Source organism: Bubalus kerabau, chromosome 11, assembly GCF_029407905.1.
Source record: "Bubalus kerabau isolate K-KA32 ecotype Philippines breed swamp buffalo chromosome 11, PCC_UOA_SB_1v2, whole genome shotgun sequence".
NCBI classification, from domain to species: domain Eukaryota; kingdom Metazoa; phylum Chordata; class Mammalia; order Artiodactyla; family Bovidae; genus Bubalus; species Bubalus kerabau.
The window spans coordinates 103,001,897-103,019,322 of record NC_073634.1 but is presented as its reverse complement, the minus strand read 5'-3'; the positions used below and the strand labels follow the sequence as shown (position 1 = coordinate 103,019,322).

Genomic DNA, 17,426 nt, shown 5'->3' with positions numbered 1-17,426 from the left:
CCCCATCCTGAACCCTCCTCCCTCCTCCCTCCCCATTCCATCCCTCTGGGTCGTCCCAGTGCACCAGCCCCAAGCATCCAGTATAGTGCATCGAACCTGGACTGGCAACTCGTTTCATACATGATATTTTACATGTTTCAATGCCATTCTCCCAAATCTTCCCACCCTCTCCCTCTCCCACAGAGTCCATAAGACTGTTCTATACATCAGTGTCTCTTTTGCTGTCTCATACACAGGGTTATTGTTACCATCTTTCTAAATTCCATATATATGCATTAGTATACTGTATTGGTGTTTTTCTTTCTGGCTTACTTCACTCTGTATAATAGGCTCCAGTTTCATCCACCTCATTAGAACTGATTCAAATGTATTCTTTTTAATGGCTGAGTAGTACTCCATTGTGTATATGTACCACAGCTTTCTTATCCATTCATCTGCTGATGGACATCTAGGTTGCTTCCATGTCCTGGCTATCATAAACAGTGCTGCAATGAACATTGGGGTACACGTGTCTCTTTCCCTTCTGGTTTCCTCAGTGTGTATGCCCAGCAGTGGGATTGCTGGATCATAAGGCAGTTCTATTTCCAGTTTTTTAAGGAATCTCCACACTGTTCTCCGTAGTGGCTGTACTAGTTTGCATTCCCACCAACAGTGCAAGAGGGTTCCCTTTTCTCCACACCCTCTCCAGCATTTATTGCTTGTAGACTTTTGGATCGCAGCCATTCTGACTGGTGTGAAATGGTACCTCATAGTGGTTTTGATTTGCCTTTCTCTGATAATGAGTGATGTTGAGCATCTTTTCATGTGTGTGTTAGCCATCTGTATGTCTTCTTTGGAGAAATGTCTATTTAGTTCTTTGGCCCATTTTTTGATTGGGTCATTTATTTTTCTGGAGTTGAGCTGTAGGAGTTGCTTGTATATTCTCGAGATTAGTTGTTTGTCAGTTGCTTCATTTGCTATTATCTTCTCCCATTCTGAAGGCTGTCTTTTCACCTTGCTCATAGTTTCCTTTGATGTGCAGAAGCTTTTAAGGTTAATTAGGTCCCATTTGTTTATTTTTGCTTTTATTTCCAATATTCTGGGAGGTGGGCCAAGACCGCCTTCTTACAGACGAGAAATGGAGGTTTGGAGAGGTCAGGACCCTCCTGTCAGAAGCACTGTCAGCTGAGGGCTCAGGCTCATCAGACTTACGGGAAAGGCCTAGCCTCCTCCCAAGGGTGGCCACATCGACCCTTAGGCCTCCATGGGAACTTCTTTCCACTAAGCCCAGATTCTGGCTGTGTTTGTAAAAATCCTGAACATGGCTCTCTCAGCAAGGTTGACAAGGCGCAGCTCATCCCATCAGTGGGGCTGAGGTTTGCAGTCTGTGTCTTAGGGTCTCTTGCCAAAGATGCTAAGGGGGCAGGAGACCAGTCTGCTCGATAGACTCAAAGTTGCTACTCCTGACCTTTCCAAATTTGTCATCTCTTTTGTGACTTTCTGATTTCACAGTTCACTCCCATCTTCCCAAATTTTTTTTTCATTTCAGTCATATGAATGATAAAAGTATTATGTGCTTATTTCAACAATTTAAATGACGCATACGCTGTATATAATATGTAGCATATTACATATAATACATACGCTGTATATAATATGTAGTATATTATAATACATGCTATGTATGTGTCATATATATAATACATATATGCTGTATATGTGTCCTATATTACATATAATACATATATGCTGTATATAATGTGTAGTATATTGTATATAAAACATATATGCTGTATATGTGTCATATATTATATATATATATACTGTACATAATGTATCATATGTTACATATATGCTGTACATAATATGTAGTGTATTATATATAACATATACATGCTGTAATAACTTAAAGTATTTCCCTCCATACCGTTGGCTAGTAACAATGAGATCACACTGTACACACTTCTCAGTAACAGGCTTCTGTCACCTACATAGGGCCACCCTTCTGTGTCTGTACACAGAGATACCCATCTCATTCTTTGCGATAAGTACACAGGGGCCCACACTGCGGGTACAGACACCACAACTGTTTCACTCATTCCCTTCCTGGTAGATATGCGTTTGACCACCAGTGTTTTCCTTTTACAAAGAATGCTCAGTAAACACTGCTGTATTTGTATCTTGGAACTGGTACATACACTGCTCCTAGATACATTCTGAGCACGGGAACTGAACCCCTGCAGTCACGGTAACTTGACTGCAAATGTCGGGTCCACTTCCCTCCTCCCTCGGTCCACCCTGAGTGACAGCAGTTTGTGCCGTGTGCATCTGAAACGGTGCCATGTGGGTTTCCTGGCAAAATCCTTGACCACCAGGGAAGTCAAGCACCTTTTTTCAAGAGTTTCTCAGCCACTTGCATTGCCTCCATTGTGAGCTACCCGGTTCAATCCTTGCATCTTCTGGGTATTTTAAAACCATGTTGGTTTCATTTTGTAGATTTCCAAAAGACTGCCATGTCCCAGCCCGATCTTCCCAAGTTCTGCCTCCCTCTTCCCACCTTGTTCGTCTCCTCCCTGCTCTCAGATTTCCCAAGAAACTCTCAGTTTCTTTCACTTATTCCTTTTTGCAGACACAGGAAGAGACCGGTGTTAGATGGGGCAAATGCACCACAGCCTTGCTCTGCTCTTCCTCCTAACCATACTGAAACCATCCTCTACAGGGTTAGCAGAAACTGGTGATGAACAGAAATGGAACTTGTCTTACACAACAGCAACTAAGGGAACAGCTGGGTAAAAAACCCCTAGCCTATACATCACAAGACTCTTTAATCACCCCTACAGATAACAGCTCTGATGTATGTGTTGCTATAGTAATAGGGGTCTAAGCTGTTTTTTCAGAAACTTGGAGTCTTGTCCAGTTCAAGCCAGCTAAGACTATTTGGGACCACTGACCCTAAAACTGGGTGTGTGTAAGTGTCTGATAAATGACCTTTTGATGTCAAAGGGCCCAAAACTTCAGCCTCAGATCATGCTAAGCACCTCCATTTTTGAACACGCATCCTAGGAAGAAGCACGTAACTCAGAAGCACTTGTGCAGAACACTGATGACCTCATCTCTCCCCATGCCTAAGACCATCCTGCTTCTTTATCCCATAAATATTCCAAGACCCTCGCCTTCTGGGAGGCTCATCTGAGGCTTGTTTTCCTGTCTCCTCACTTGGCTGCCTTGTGAATCAACCCTTTCTTTGCTGCAAACCTCGGTGTCTCAGCGTTTGGCTTGCTATGAATCAGCAGATGAACCTGGTTCAGTAACAGCAAACAAGACGACTTCAAAAGAAGCCACAGGAACTTTGAAGAATCACACCTGAGACTAAACCAGCTCAGGCCAGAAGCCACCCAGCACCTGCTGGTGCAGGGAGGCTGAATGACCAGCATTAGGTGCCTGGAAAGAAGACACAGGAATCTGTCTAGGAGTCTGACCCAACCCCCACCCCGGGAATGGCCCCTCCATACGGCCCTGCCCCTGAACACGACACTATACAGACAGAATGCTGCAAAGGGCCCAGATGTCCACCCACAGAGGATCAGCTGCGGAGTCTACACAATGAACTATGATGCAGCTTTAAGACAAACCATGAGACCCACGTGCTGAGGCCAAAGAGCTCCAAGATACACTGCCAGGCGAATACAGCATGTTACCAAAACAGCTACAGTACACTACTTTTTATGTAATAGAGGGGAAAATGAAAAATAAGTATTCCCATAAACAAACTCTGAAAAGATACAAAAGAAACCAACGTTCGTGGCTGTCTGCAGGGTGGGATGGAGAAGGTGGGCACAGGACGGGTGGGAGGGGGACTCCTTGACATTTCTCTTCTTACATCATTTCATTTTTGAACCATGTGAAAGTGTTACCTACTTAAAAGCTTTAATCTAACAAACAGACGAACAACAGCCTCCCTGCTCAGTGCGGCCCACCTTTGGGAATTCCCTGGGGGTCCCATGGTTAGGGCTCCAAGCTTCCACTGCAGGGGGCATGGGTTTGATCCCTGGTCAGGGAACTAAGACCCTGCAAGCCACAGTATAGACAAAAAACCCCAGTGGCCCACCTCTTCTCTTTGAACCTCCCTGAGCCCTCCTCAGGTCAAGTGTGCAAAAATGCCCGTGGACTCTCAGAGCCTGACTCTCCGCCTTGCACCTGCTCCAGCCACTAATGGGCATCAGCGCTCCCAAATGGATGGTCTACGTGGTAATTAATGGCTGTTAGGATGCAGCCCCGGAAGGCCTCCTGAACAGATGCCAGCTTTTCCATTTACATAAAAGGCCAAGCTGAGACTGCTGGGAGCCAGTGCTTCCGCGGCTTCAGAAATGTCTGTATCCCAGGAATGTGGCGGAGGCGGGGGGCGCCCTGGGTGTGGGCCTCAGTCCCGGAAAGTCTGACCCTTTACCTTGGATTTGAGCAGCAAGTCCTCTTTGGTCACCTCCCCTATCGAGTCAAGATGAGGACAAAGGTCCCTGGAGTCCCCCATGCTGGCCCGGGCTCACCTATAAGGAAACACAAGGGATCCTGGGTTAATGGCAGCCCCTGCCGGCTGGAGGCAGGAGAGGCTGGGGGGTTAAGTGCATACTTGGGTCTCGAGCCCCAGATCTGTCACGTACTTGCTGGTGACCCAGAGAAGCTACTTAACTGCGCTGAGCCTCACCCTCTTCGCCTGATGATTGGGGAAGAAGATAACACCTTCCGGAAGGGTTGCTCAGAGGATTCACTGAGGAAATATCAGTGAAATGCCTGGCCCACGGACAGCAAGTGCAGGGAGATGATTAGAATTCAAGCGCTGGGTGTGATGATGAGAACTGTTGATAGGGAAGACATAAGGGTGCTTCCTGCATTTGGGGAGCTGCCTGTTAGGGAATCTAAAACTGCAGTCCTGTTGAGAGACACCAGCTCCCTGACCTGGAGACCACTCTACACTAGGGGGCAGCAGCGGGCAGGGTAGAGAGGCCAGGTCTGAAAACCAAGTAGAAAGGCAAAACCAGAAGGGGACGGCGCTCTTCTCTGAGCAAGCAAACTCCCTCTTCTCAAGAGCTTCAGAGAGGCCAGGTGACCCAAAGGCCACTTATCTCACTTCTTGTGAGAAACCCCACTTAGAGAAGAATCTTTAAACTCCAAGATACTAGAGGAGGAAGTCAGAGCAGCAGCTCCTCCAGAAAATGTTATTTGAGAATGAGAAAGTCGCAGAGAAGGGCGGGCAAACCAAGCTAGGAAGGGGTCTGAAGATGTTCGCTGAAGCACCAATGGGGGTGTAACTGGGTGACCAATTTCATAAGAGCTGTGTGGTTGTTGCTTTTGTTTTTTTTTACAATTATAAAAACAAAACTCAGACGATATACTTTTTAAAGTACAAGGTATAGGAGCAAAATAGAGGCTTCCCTGGAGGCTCAGACGGTAAAGTGTCTGCCTGCAATGCAGAAGACCTGAGTTCGATCCCTGGGTCGGGAAGATCCCCTGGAGAAGGAAATGGCAACCCACTCCAGTACTCTTGCCTGGAAAATCCCCTGGACAGAGGAGCCTGGGAGGCTACAGTCCACTGGGTCACAAAGAGTCAGACATGACTGGGCAACTTCACTTCAGTTTCTGGTGACTCAGTGGTAAAGAATCTGCCTGCCAATGCAGGAGATACGAGTTTCAGCCCTGGGTCGGGAAGATCCCCTGGAGGAGGAAATGGCAAGCCACTCCAGTATTCTTGCCTGGGAAATCCCATGGACAGAGGAGCCTGGGAGGGTTAGAGTCCATGGGGTCGCAAAAGAGTCGGACATGACTTAGCAACTAAACGACAATAACAATAAAGTAAAATAAACTGCTGATGATATTGTGGCAAACTTCCATCCTGACGCTCTTCTGTGCATAATTTCTCTCTTTTTTCCCTGACCAAAACATTTAACTAACAAAAAAATATTACAATGGCAGAGAAAATAATAATAACAATAAAGAGAAATTAGAAGTGGGAATCAGGGTAGAAAACAATGCAAAGACTTTGGTTTCTAGGAGACCAACACGCCAGCTGAGCTGGCCTTAGCCCCAGCGCCTTCTGAGTTTTCCTTGGCTGCTGGCTGCTTGTCTTCCCCCATGAGACGAAGGTTGTGCTTTTCCCAGAATTCATTTAGTTCTTTTCCCTTTGCCTGAAGCTGTTGTGTCAGTGTCTCAGTGATCTTCTGTATCTGCTCCTTGTAGTTCTCCAAGGCAGGCAGCACCTCTTGGACGGTCTGCTCCACCAGCACCCCTCCAACAATGAGGTAGCACTTGCGGGTTTCATCTACCTCCTTCAGAGTATCAATCACTAGGCTGTGCTCATCCAACTCCATCGCCAGCTCAGCTGCTTTGGATGCCAGGCCCCGCTGTTCCTGCCTAAGACGGTTGAAGCCAGCGATTACCTGCTCTGTGGACACCCCTTCCCCGTGCCACTCCCACTGCTCTCGCCGGCGCGACCACCATTCTCCGCCATCTTCACTGCCTGCTAGCTAATTCTTCTCTTTTTTAAATCAGAAGGGGAAAAAAGCTATTTCCGTTTGAAAAGCAAATGCTTCCTTGGAGGGACTCCTTGGTGTGCCGGGCAGCTCTGTTTTTGACTGCGGTGGTGGCGTGGATCTGTACGCATTCGTACGTATTAGCTGCTCAGTCGTGTCCGACTCTTTGCAACCCCACGGAATACAGCTCTCCAGGCTCCTCTGTCCATGGGATTCTCCAGGCAAGAATACTGGAGTGGGTTGCCATTCCCCTCTCCAGGGGATCTTTCTGACCCACGGATCAAACCCAAGTCTCCTGCATTGCAGGCAGATGCCTTTGCCGTCTGAGCCACCAGCGAAAACTGCCTGGAACTGAACACACACACGTGCACACACACACACACAAATGAGTGCGAGTAAAACTGGTGAAATCTGAATGAGTTCCCTGGGTGTACCAGTCTCTCTGCTGTACTACAGATACACCAGAGATGCGGTACCACTGGGGGACCGTGGGGGAAGGGAACCTCCCAGCACATTTTTTGACAACTTACTCTGAATCTATAATTATCTCGAAAGAAAACGTTTAAAAATAAATAAGTAAATGCTGCCGCCACCCAATATTTTAGCAGAAATTGTACCCAGGAACCTGGCTTTTGACTCTAGCTCCAAACTGTTACCGAGAAAAAGGGCCCAATCAAAGACGCAGGAGAAGCCAACGGTGCTTTAATCAAAGGCAGAGGTTGTGCAACCACCAGAGGGAGGTGGACCCCCCAAGCGCCCTCCTGCAAGCCCCACCCTACCCCAAAAGATCTGCCAGCGGTGAACTGGCCCAGACTCCACACCAGACAGGAGTGACTGGTGCTGACGAGGGGCCAAACTTAGTGTTTTCCATGCATTCTTCCCTTGAAAGCTTCCCCGGCCATCTCAGAGGCTGGGCTTTACCCCGTTTTATAGATGACTAAACAGGACACCTCTAGTCCCAGGTCTTGCAGACAGGAGCTCCAGGACTGAGGCCAAAACCCAAGTGGGTCAGACTCTTGGCCCGCTCTTTGGTACTTACAGAAAATGCAAACATAGGCAGAAGGAGACAGAAGTGTGTAACCCATCCCCAAGCACTCATCACCTGGCTTCACAATTAATCCATGGCCAGCCTTGCTGAATCTCAACCTGCCACTTCCTCCTTTGTGCAGCAAATCCCAGATATCACATCATTTCATCCGCATACGTCTTTCTATGAGACTCAAAAAAGAAAAAAAAAAACCCCACATAACCAAGATTCTATCATTTCACCTAAAAAGAAAAATCTATACTTCCTTCTTGGTCCGTGTGTAAGGGCGACACCTGAGTGGGAGAGGCTGAAGGCCTACCTCTGTGCAAAGCGACAGCCCCCGGAGGCAGTCACCCTCCGCATTCTTCGGTCCCGGCCAACGATGGTGAGTTGCTGCGCTGGGCTGGGGTGAGCACAGGCTTCTGCTGGGGAACCTGGGAAGACAAACCAGCACACTTCATGTCGTTCTGTTAACCTTAAAAATCACTCTCAAGGCTTCCCTGAGGGTCCAGTAGTTAAGAGTCAGCCTTGTGACGCAAGGGACACCAGTTTGACCTCTGGTCTGGGAAGATCCCCACGTGCCTTGGAACAACTAAGTCCTTGAGCCGCAACTGCAGAGCCTGTGCTGAAGAGCCCAGGAGTGGCACCTACTGAAGCCCGTGCACCTAGAGCCTGTGCTCTGCAACAAGGGAAGCCCACATACTGCAATGGAGGGTAGCCCCTGCCGGCTGCAACTGGAGAAGGCGTGCCCGCAGCAACGAAGACCCAGCACAGCCAACATCAAAATAAAATACATAAATAAATCTTGAAAAAGAAACACTCTCAACACCAAGCAGAAGCTATAAACAGCCCACAATTCCTCCTGAGGGAGGGGGGGCGGGGAGTGAATTTTTGGACATTTGGGGCATCCAGAGGCTAGACATACTCTCCAGTATGTCTCCAGGGACAATAAAAACACACCACTGCTGGGACGGCTGAAGGCGGCTTGGGTGGAGCTGGCAAACAGGGTCAGCCCTCCCCCCGGGGGGTGTCAGACCCCTCACTAGTCACTGCTGGGCATTACCTCTGTGATCCCCGAGACGGTTCGGCAGCGGAGGGCCACGGGGGGCCGCTCCGACAACTGCTCCCCGCTGGACCGGAGGATCCACCCTTTCCACGAGTGCCTCAGATCGTGGAAGCACTCAGATCATCCTTCTGATCTGAAACCCTCAGATCAGCCTTCCAGCCTCCCGAGACCTTTCCACTGCTCAGAACCCCTGACGCCCGGGTCGTGAGCAAGCCTAGGCTACCGACACAACGGGGTGCGTCTGAACGTCAACACTGCCCCCTGCCGCGGTGGGCCACATCTTCTAGGTGCGGGCAGTTCAAAGAGGGAGAGGCGGTTAGAAGCGACCACTTAAAACGGTCACGTGACAATGACGGGGCTCAAGGTTCTGAATTCCAAGCCTCCTCACTTGAAGTCAGACTTAGTTTTTTCGTTTCCACTGAGGTCAAGTGTGCTGGGTGGCTGCCAGCTTCACACTATTTTAAGCTGCAGTATGTGGGCTTTTCAGTGTCTTTGGTATGCGCTCCATCTCTTGGGCTAGATGGTGAAGCCAGGTCATGAGTGGGAGACTCCATGCCAGGAACACTGCCCCGGACAAGGACGACGGTCGAGAGGCCCACTCCTGACTCACAGGTGCCATCAGATTACTCAGGTTCTTGCAACTTCAGATAGAAGAAGAAGAAGAAAAAAAAAAAGCCCTGTGGCAAACAAACCTGTGTACTGTTGCTGCCCCTGCTTTACAGATGAAGAAACAGAACTGGAGTTTAAGGAGCCAGGAACCTGGCCAAGATCAATCCTGGGCTAGTAAGCAGTGGGCGGGGACCTGACTGGTCTATCCAGCCCACAGCCTTGCTCTAAGTCAGGGGTCAGCACACTTTTTCTATAAGGGCCCAGGTAGGAAATATTTTAGGCTTTGCGGGCCACGCTGATCTTTATCACGTACATTAATTTTATTAAAACCAAACCAAACAGCCTTTTTCTATTTACAGGCTAGGCAGGAGACGAAACGTTTTAATCCAACACAGAAATTAACGAGGCAGAAACAAAGGAGCGAAGAGGAGACCCTTTTCTGGATGAGTCATGGGGTGAAGAGCTGCGCTCTCAAGCCAGCCAGGTAGCAGCCTGGGGCGCTTCCTGGGTTGGGGCTTCCGGGACCTCTCAGGGGCTGATGCCCTTCTCTGAAATGGCCCCCAAGTGTCTTGTTCACTCTCTGTGGGCCTGGAGATCTCCAGGGAAGGAGGTTCTGCTCCCCAAGGTACTCTCAGGGGTCTGGGGAGAAACAAGCACAGACCTAAGAGGGGAACCTCATGTACCGAGGATGCCAGACACAGATTCCTCTTATTTTCGAAACTTTAAAGATGATACTTAAAAGTAACCTATTAGGGTCTGTATTACAAAAGCAACACAAATTCATCATAGAGTTTGTAGAAGGGACTCTCCTGATGATCCAGTGGTTAAGAATCCATTTGCCAAGGCAGGGGACACAGGTTGGATCCCTGGCCTGGGAAGATTCCACATGCTGAGGGGCAACTAAGCCTGTGTGTCACAACTACTGAGCCTGCGTGCTGCAACTATACCCATGCTCTGCAAGAAGAGAAGCCAGTGCGGTGAGAAGCCTGTACACCGCAACCAGAGAGGGAGCCCAAGCCTGTACCGCAACTAGAGAGGGAGCCCAAGCCTGTACCGCAACTAGAGAGGGAACCCAATAAAGCAACGAAGACCCAGTACAGTAAGAAAATAAAATAAAACATTGTAGAAAATGCAGATGAGCAAAAAAGAAGGAAACAAAAATCACTTGGGACTTCCCTAGTGGTCTAGTGGTGGAGACTCCATGCTTTGGAGGCAGAAGGTTCAATTCCTGGTCAGGGAACTAGACCCCACATGCTGCAGCCAAATAAATAAATATTAAAGAACATAAGCCAAAACATAACAGATTTAATCTGTATACAGCTTTTGGAGGTTTATATTCTGTTTCCCATGTCACTAAATTTCTTTTCAACAACTTCATTGCTGGGCTTCCCTTGTGGCTCAGCTGGTAAAGAATCCACCTGCAATGCAGGAGACCTGAGGTGGGAAGATCCCCTGGAGAAGGGAACGGCTACCCACTCCAGTATTTTGGCCTGGAGAATTCCATGGGCTGTATGGTCCATGGGGTTGCAAAGAGCCGGGCAGAACTGAGTGTGCTTATATGTTTCCCACATCACTTAACTTTTTTTCAACAACTTCATTTCTAGTGGCTGGATAATATTACACCACATATAATCTAAGCTCTACAATACCTTACTCAATCATTCTCCTACTGGTAGACACAGGATATCTGTGTGAGTGTGTGTGTGTATGGCAGTGAGGATTATTTTAGAATATAAGTCTTTGACTACATCTTTGATCAAAAGAAAAATTACTGGGTCAAAATATTTGTTTTGAAAGTACTAGATATATAATGACAAGTTTTCCTCCAGAAACATTATATAAATTTATTGGCCTCCCAACAGTGTCTGAGCAACATAGAAAGTTTAAGGCTTACTAATATTTTTTTAAAGTTAATGTTTAAAAATCAGTTTATAGAAACAGACTCACAGATATGGAAAACAAACTATGGTTACCAAAGGGGAAGGGAGGGAGGAATAAATTAGGAGGTTGGGATAAGTATATACACACACTACTATATATAAAGAGATAACCAACAAGGACCTACTCTATAAAGCAAGGAATTATACTCAATAGTTTGTAATAATCTATAGGGGAAAAGCCTCTGAATAAAACATAAATTCACGTATGTATGTATAACTGAAGCACTGTGCTGTACAACTGAAACTAACATGACACTGTAAATCAACTAGACTTCAATTTAAGAAAGCCAGTTTATATACGGGGAAATGTCGAGTGGTAGTATCAAAAACTAAATGCTTAGTGTTCTACGCAGGACCTGAAACATCTGAAGTGCACAAGTCTGCAAGGATCACACTCTGATGACCCCAGCCGTCTAAAAGCTGTCATTCTGCTTTACTTGGTCCCCAGTCAACGCTGACCAGGCACCTTCCTGGGTGATGGGAAACAAGCCAGGCATGGGTGCTGCCCTCATGGGACACAGAGTTCCCTGTTTCAACACCAGGGTGCCTGTGCGCAGCCATGAAGGGTATTATAATCGCTAACGGGAGCCACTTTCCGTTCTTACCGCTGTCAGCTGCTCTGAAGGTGTCACCCCTGGAGTCGACTATGATCACGGAGGGCAATGATGGGGACAGCTAGCCCTGCGTTGAGCTCCTCGATCTTGTCACTCACAAGCTGGTGTCTTTAGCTAAAATCACCAATCCTCAGTTTCCTCATCCAGGAAAATGGGGACAAAGACAGCAGGTGGCTGGTAGGGTGACTGAGAAGACGAGGCGGGACAACACATAGCAAGGACTTAGCATAATGACTTCTGATCATAGGGACTTGCTCAGAGTTTGTATTTATCTGCACAGCAAGCACCTCCCTACTAGTCCAGTGGCTAAGACTCCAAGCTTCCAACACAGGGGCCCCAGGTTCATCCTTGGTCAGGGAACTAGATCCCACATGCTGCAACAAAAGATCCTGTGTGTGGCAACTAAGACCCAGCACAGCCAAATAAATAATTTTCTTTTAAATAAATTTTTTAAAAAAGAGGACGAATGTTCAAAAAATGCTCGGTACTATAAAGTTTGTTGTGGCGCTCTATCACTTAGTCATGTCCAACTCTTTGCGACCCCATGGACTGTAGCCCGCCAGGCCCCTCTGTCCATGGAATTCTCCAGGCAATACTGGAGTGGGTTGCCATTTCCTCCTCCAGGGGATCTTCCCAATCCAGGAATCGAACCCAGGTCTCCTGCAATGGCAGGTAGATTCTTTACCACTGTGCTGCCTGGGAAGCCTGTAAAGTATGTCACTGGCTGTGTTTTTGGTTTTGTTTTAAATTATGTATTTATTTATTTTAAATAAAAGGTAATCAAGTCATATTAATGTAGGCAGAAACCAACACAACATTGTAAAGCAATTATCCTCCAATTAAAAATAAGTAAACTATCCCCCCAGAAGTAAAGTAGTTAAGTTCAGTGAGGTCTTTAGGGTGGACCTTAATCCAATGTGACTGGTGTCCTTATAAGAGGAGGAGATTTGGATACACCAAGAGGCACCAAGAGAAAGGACCATGTGAGGACATAGCAAGAAAGTCACCACTGGTATGTCAAGGGGAAGTCTTAGAAGAAATCAAACCTGCTGACCTCTTTCTTGGACCCCCAGCCTACAGAACTATGAGAAAATAAATTTCTGTTGTGTAAGTCATCCAGCCTGTGGTACTTTGTTATGGCAGCCCTGGGAAACTGATACAGTGTTAGATCAACATTAAAGTTTCTGAAGATGGGCACTTCCCTGGCGGTCCAGTGGTTGAGAATCCGCCTTCCAATGCAGGGGATGTGGGTTTGATCCCTGGTCAGGGAACTTGGATCCCACATGCCTCTGAGCAACTAACCCGAGCTCTGCAACTAAGCCCTGATGTAGTTAAAAAAAAAAAAAAAAAAAAAAGCTTCTCAAGATGAAAACCATTTTCTGGTTATGTACCCTTGTTCTTAGATAATTCCTCCTAAATACTGAAGGGCAAAGGGTCATGATATCTGCAACTTACTCTTAAATGGATTGGCAAGAATAATTCTGATGATGATGAATATATAAATACATAGAGAGTAAATGGGGCAAAAATGTTAACAATTGGTGGATATAGGTAAAGGGTAAATGGCATTTCATTTTATGACTCTTTTCACTTGTCTGGGTTTGACTTTTTTCAAAATAGAAACTTTTTTTTTGTTTGTTTCAAATTCTTTATTACACATCATGGTTGCACAATTTGAGGCTGGTTAAATACCACTGGCTTTCAATTTTTCTTTGAATATTTTCCAGATCACTACATGCAAGTGACCATGAAAATATCTGGCATTTTAAAAATTTGAAACACTGAACAGGCGCTTACATGATCAAAATAGAAACTTTTTAAAGATTCCTTTTATCTCACTTAAGATGGGAGCAGAGAAGGGTCTTTTGGAAAAGGTAACCTTAACTCATGTCAATGAATGTGAGCTTGAGCAAGCTCTGGGTGTTGGTGATGGACAGGGAAGCCTGGCGTGCTGCAGTCCATGGGGTCGCAAAAAGTCAGACACACCTGAGCGACTGAACAACAGCTCAACAGGAGCTCCAGGACTGAGTGCCTACTCTAAGCCAGGAGTGATGCGCAGTGCTTCACTACACACTCTCGGGTGAGGACAGCTGTTTCTTATTTTATGGAGGAAGAACGGAGGCTCTGAGATGGGAAGCCACTTGCCCAAGACCACAGAGCAAGGGAGTGGGGCAGCAGGAAGTGAGCCAGGTGGGGTGTGCCTTCCCATCCTTCCCTCTGTGCAAAATAAACCACAGAAGGTGTTTAATAAAGACTGAAAAGGAAAGACACCTCTACTGCGGGGAGGCCTGGATTTGGGCATGGGCCCTCTTGAGAGCAGCAGCTCCACAGTGCTGTTAAGAGTCACCGCCCCATAGCTGGTATTCGAGATGCCAGCCAAGCGGCTGCGCCTCCGCTACAGACACCCAGGGCACCTCTCCCTCCAGACCCACCAGACCCACCTCCTCTCGGCGACGAGAAAGCAGGAGGAGAGGAGGCAGGCTGGCAGGTCTGGCAGAGAGCCTGCCCACTGCAGGCCCCGGATGAGACGGCTAAGAGGCTTCTTGTCCTGAACAAGGGTGGGCGAGCCCCCCTCCCCGGGGCCTTCGTGGAGAGATGGGGAAAGCCACCCCCACTGCAGCCCCGCACAGGGGCGCAGGCGGTGAGGCAGCACATCTGGGCACCACCGCTGAGACCAGGCCTCAGGGGCCCATTACTCATCAACTTCCTGGAGGTTCTGGCTACATCCTTCTGCCAGCTGCAAGCCCAGCTCCTCAGGATTTACAGGTGATGCTGCCAACTCCGGCACCAACACGACACCCCCTGCCCTGATCCTCACCACACTGGCCACCCCACACACCTGTGCCCACACCTTTCCATGCTCCCCTCTAGCCCACAAAACATGTCCCCTTTACCTCCCGCTCCTGCCTGCTCCCCACTCTACTTCCAAGCCATCCCCTTTCCCCCAAATTCCTCTCTTTAACCAGACTTAACACGCCAAGTCCACTGTCCTTCCAACTCTCAAGGCAGGACCCTCAGCCCTTCTTTCTTGCCAAGTTCTGCTTGCCCCCATTCAGGATGGCCCTGTGAACTGGAAACGGATACTAACAGACCTCACGAAATCCTCACAATCACCCTGGAGGTCAGGCAACATTGAGAGCAAAATCCATCTCCGCCTCCATCACTAAAAGAGGGAAGGCTGAGGCTCAGAGAGGGGAAGCAACTGGCTGGGGGTCACACAGCTACAGAACAGCTGAGCCAGGATTCAAACCCAGGACTGCCTGCCCCGAAGTCAGTGCTCTGAACTGTCAGCTCTACCAGCTGCCAAACAGCTTGGAGTAGGGATGATGACCTTCACGTCCTCAGACCCAAATGTCCAACCCCAAGGGTGGCTTCCCCTGGCCTTCCTCACAAGCAACTCTTCTGAGTCATTCTCCACACAGCACTTTTTTCTGCTCAGTTTCAGTTCCTTAAGTTTAGGTTAACATTCTTGCACGGCCTGAAGCCCGGTACTGCACTCTGTCCAAGGGGGCGTAAGAGTCCGTTAATTGGGGTTATGGCTGCTCCATGCTGGCAGTCCCTGGGGCTGACAGGCTAGAGGCAGTGACTGGCCCAGGTCACTAAGAAGCTGCAAACCCTGGAGTAAGTAAAAGCAGAAACTCAGACCAGGACCCCTAAAACCACGAAGCAGGAGAGGATTAGAGAGGTTCATGCTGAAGTCACACGACCAGCGGATGGTAGAGCAGGGGCTCTGGTGGGGAAAGGCTCCTGTCCAGGCTCACACAGCAAGCTGGCAGAACTGGTCCTTGAACCCAGGGCCTACAGTTCAGTCCACTGCTTTGTCATGTCACTGACCAAACCACAAACCAGAACACCAATTTAAATCTGCAAGTCAATTCTCTCTCGATCCTGATTCCCTCCCCTTGCTCTACTTTTTTTTCCCCATAGCATCACCTTCTAACACCTTTACATAGTTATCAGGTTATCTGAACATAAAGTCCATGAGTTCAGGGGGTCTTTAGTCTCTTTTGCTCCCTGACGTATTTCAAGTACCCAAAGCAGTGCCTGTTCTGTATACTGAAAGCTCAGTAAATATTTGCTGAATAAGTAAGTCTGTCCCACACTCAATGAATACTTACTATGGCCAGGCTGTGAGCTGCAATCATTTTGCTGGATTGCAAAATGATTTTCCCAAATTGACCTAGACATTAATGCTCACTGAGACAAGCCCACATTTCACCTGGTTCCAGGAGCTAGTGCACGAACCCAAACTCAAGCCAATCCTGGACACTTTCTTCAAGAACCAAACCTTCAAACCAAACGAAAAACATGGCATTTCTCTGAACTGAAGAGAATTCAGATTTCCCACAGGCTCCCTCCGAGAAGCAGTTTCAACCCACCCCCTAAAAGGCCCAGCAAAGTTCAGAGGATCTGCAGCCCCTCAGCCCAGTCACAGGCCGCCAGATTCACCCCTGCCACTTCTGCAGCATCACTTCTGCTAAACTCAACTCAGTCAGACCGAGGTTATCAGTGGGCACGCTGGTCTTGCCCAGCAGGGACAGTACATCTGTACCAGATGGTCCTTCCTGGGATATCAGCAGAAATGTCCTTGGTCTTGCAGCCCTCTCCTTAGTGCTGTCCAGTACCCACTGGTGGTAGGGCTCCTGGGAGGGCAAAATTGGAGCCAACTCTGACAGCGTGAGAGCTGCAGGCGTCCACTCCCTGGGTTCCTGCGGCAGTCCCCAAGGAGCGTCTCCTGCAGCCATCACAGACAGGGGGCCCAGTGACTCCCATGTGCATCTGGGTTTGGTTGAACCAGACTGCAGAGGGCTAGACCTGGACACTTATAAACTATGGCTTTTCATCAAAACCACAAGGCTGTTCCAACAAGTCCCTAGTCTACTATCTGTCTCAGTACACGGAAGAGGACGCCAACCTCAGAGGAGACTGTTCCAGAGAACAGTAAGGCATTCCAGAAATGCTGCCTGACTTCCGGATGGTCTTCACAAGGAGGGAACCTGCAGAAAACCAACTGTACTGTGCCAGGTACTGAGCGCAAGTTGCCGCGAGGGAGGCCTGTAACTGATTTCTCCTCCCCCTTCCAGCTGTGTTCCCTGAGGTACACACTGCCTCTCTGAGCCCTGGTGTCTTCCTTGGCAAAATGAGAAACAATAATTGAATCTACTTCCTAGGACTGTTGGATGAGTTTAATGAAATAATGCTGAGTCCAGTGCCTGCCACGTTAAGCGCTTAATAAGAGGTAGTTCTTGCTAAGGAAAGGACAGACAGCATATTGAAAAAAGGAAAACTAATAAGGGCTTGCTAGATGTCCCATAAGCCATTATTTATGCATTTAGTTATATCCTAAGCGTCGGTTGATTTCTGTTTTTCAAATAAACTTAATCCTCAGAGCATCCTCGGGTAGAAGGGGCGGAGGCCAGAGCGACAGTCCTCGTGACAAAGGACGAAAACAAGGCCCCCGAAGGTCCCGGGAAGCGGCCAGCAAGCACCCTCTGCCCTCAAACCCTCCCGAGTGGGTTCAAAACACCAGACACGACTCTCCTCCAGGAGAAGTAGCTGGAAGCGATCGTTAGCTGGGGAGTCGGGGCTGGGGCTTTAATTCATCACGGCTCAGAAGTGGTCATCTTTTGTCCCTACAGGAAAAAAAAAGTGCACGTCAGGGCCCAG

The 17,426-nt window shown here is 48.2% G+C and overlaps 1 protein-coding gene and 1 pseudogene across 3 annotated transcripts in view; both read right to left on the bottom strand.

Annotated features, from left to right (window-relative positions):
* Nucleotides 1-17,426, bottom strand: part of USP20 (ubiquitin specific peptidase 20) — a 45,688-nt gene that overhangs the window by 27,800 nt on the left and 462 nt on the right. For all 3 annotated transcript variants that reach the window (XM_055541384.1, XM_055541382.1, XM_055541383.1), the window contains exons 2-3: nucleotides 7,850-7,964; nucleotides 4,427-4,523 (exon numbers count right to left, since the gene is read on the bottom strand). In XM_055541384.1, the coding sequence (XP_055397359.1) occupies nucleotides 4,427-4,507 (81 nt within the window). In that variant the 5' untranslated portion in view covers nucleotides 4,508-4,523; nucleotides 7,850-7,964. The remainder of the gene's footprint in view (nucleotides 1-4,426; nucleotides 4,524-7,849; nucleotides 7,965-17,426) is intronic.
* LOC129623644 (prefoldin subunit 2-like) lies at nucleotides 5,563-6,667 on the bottom strand (annotated as a pseudogene).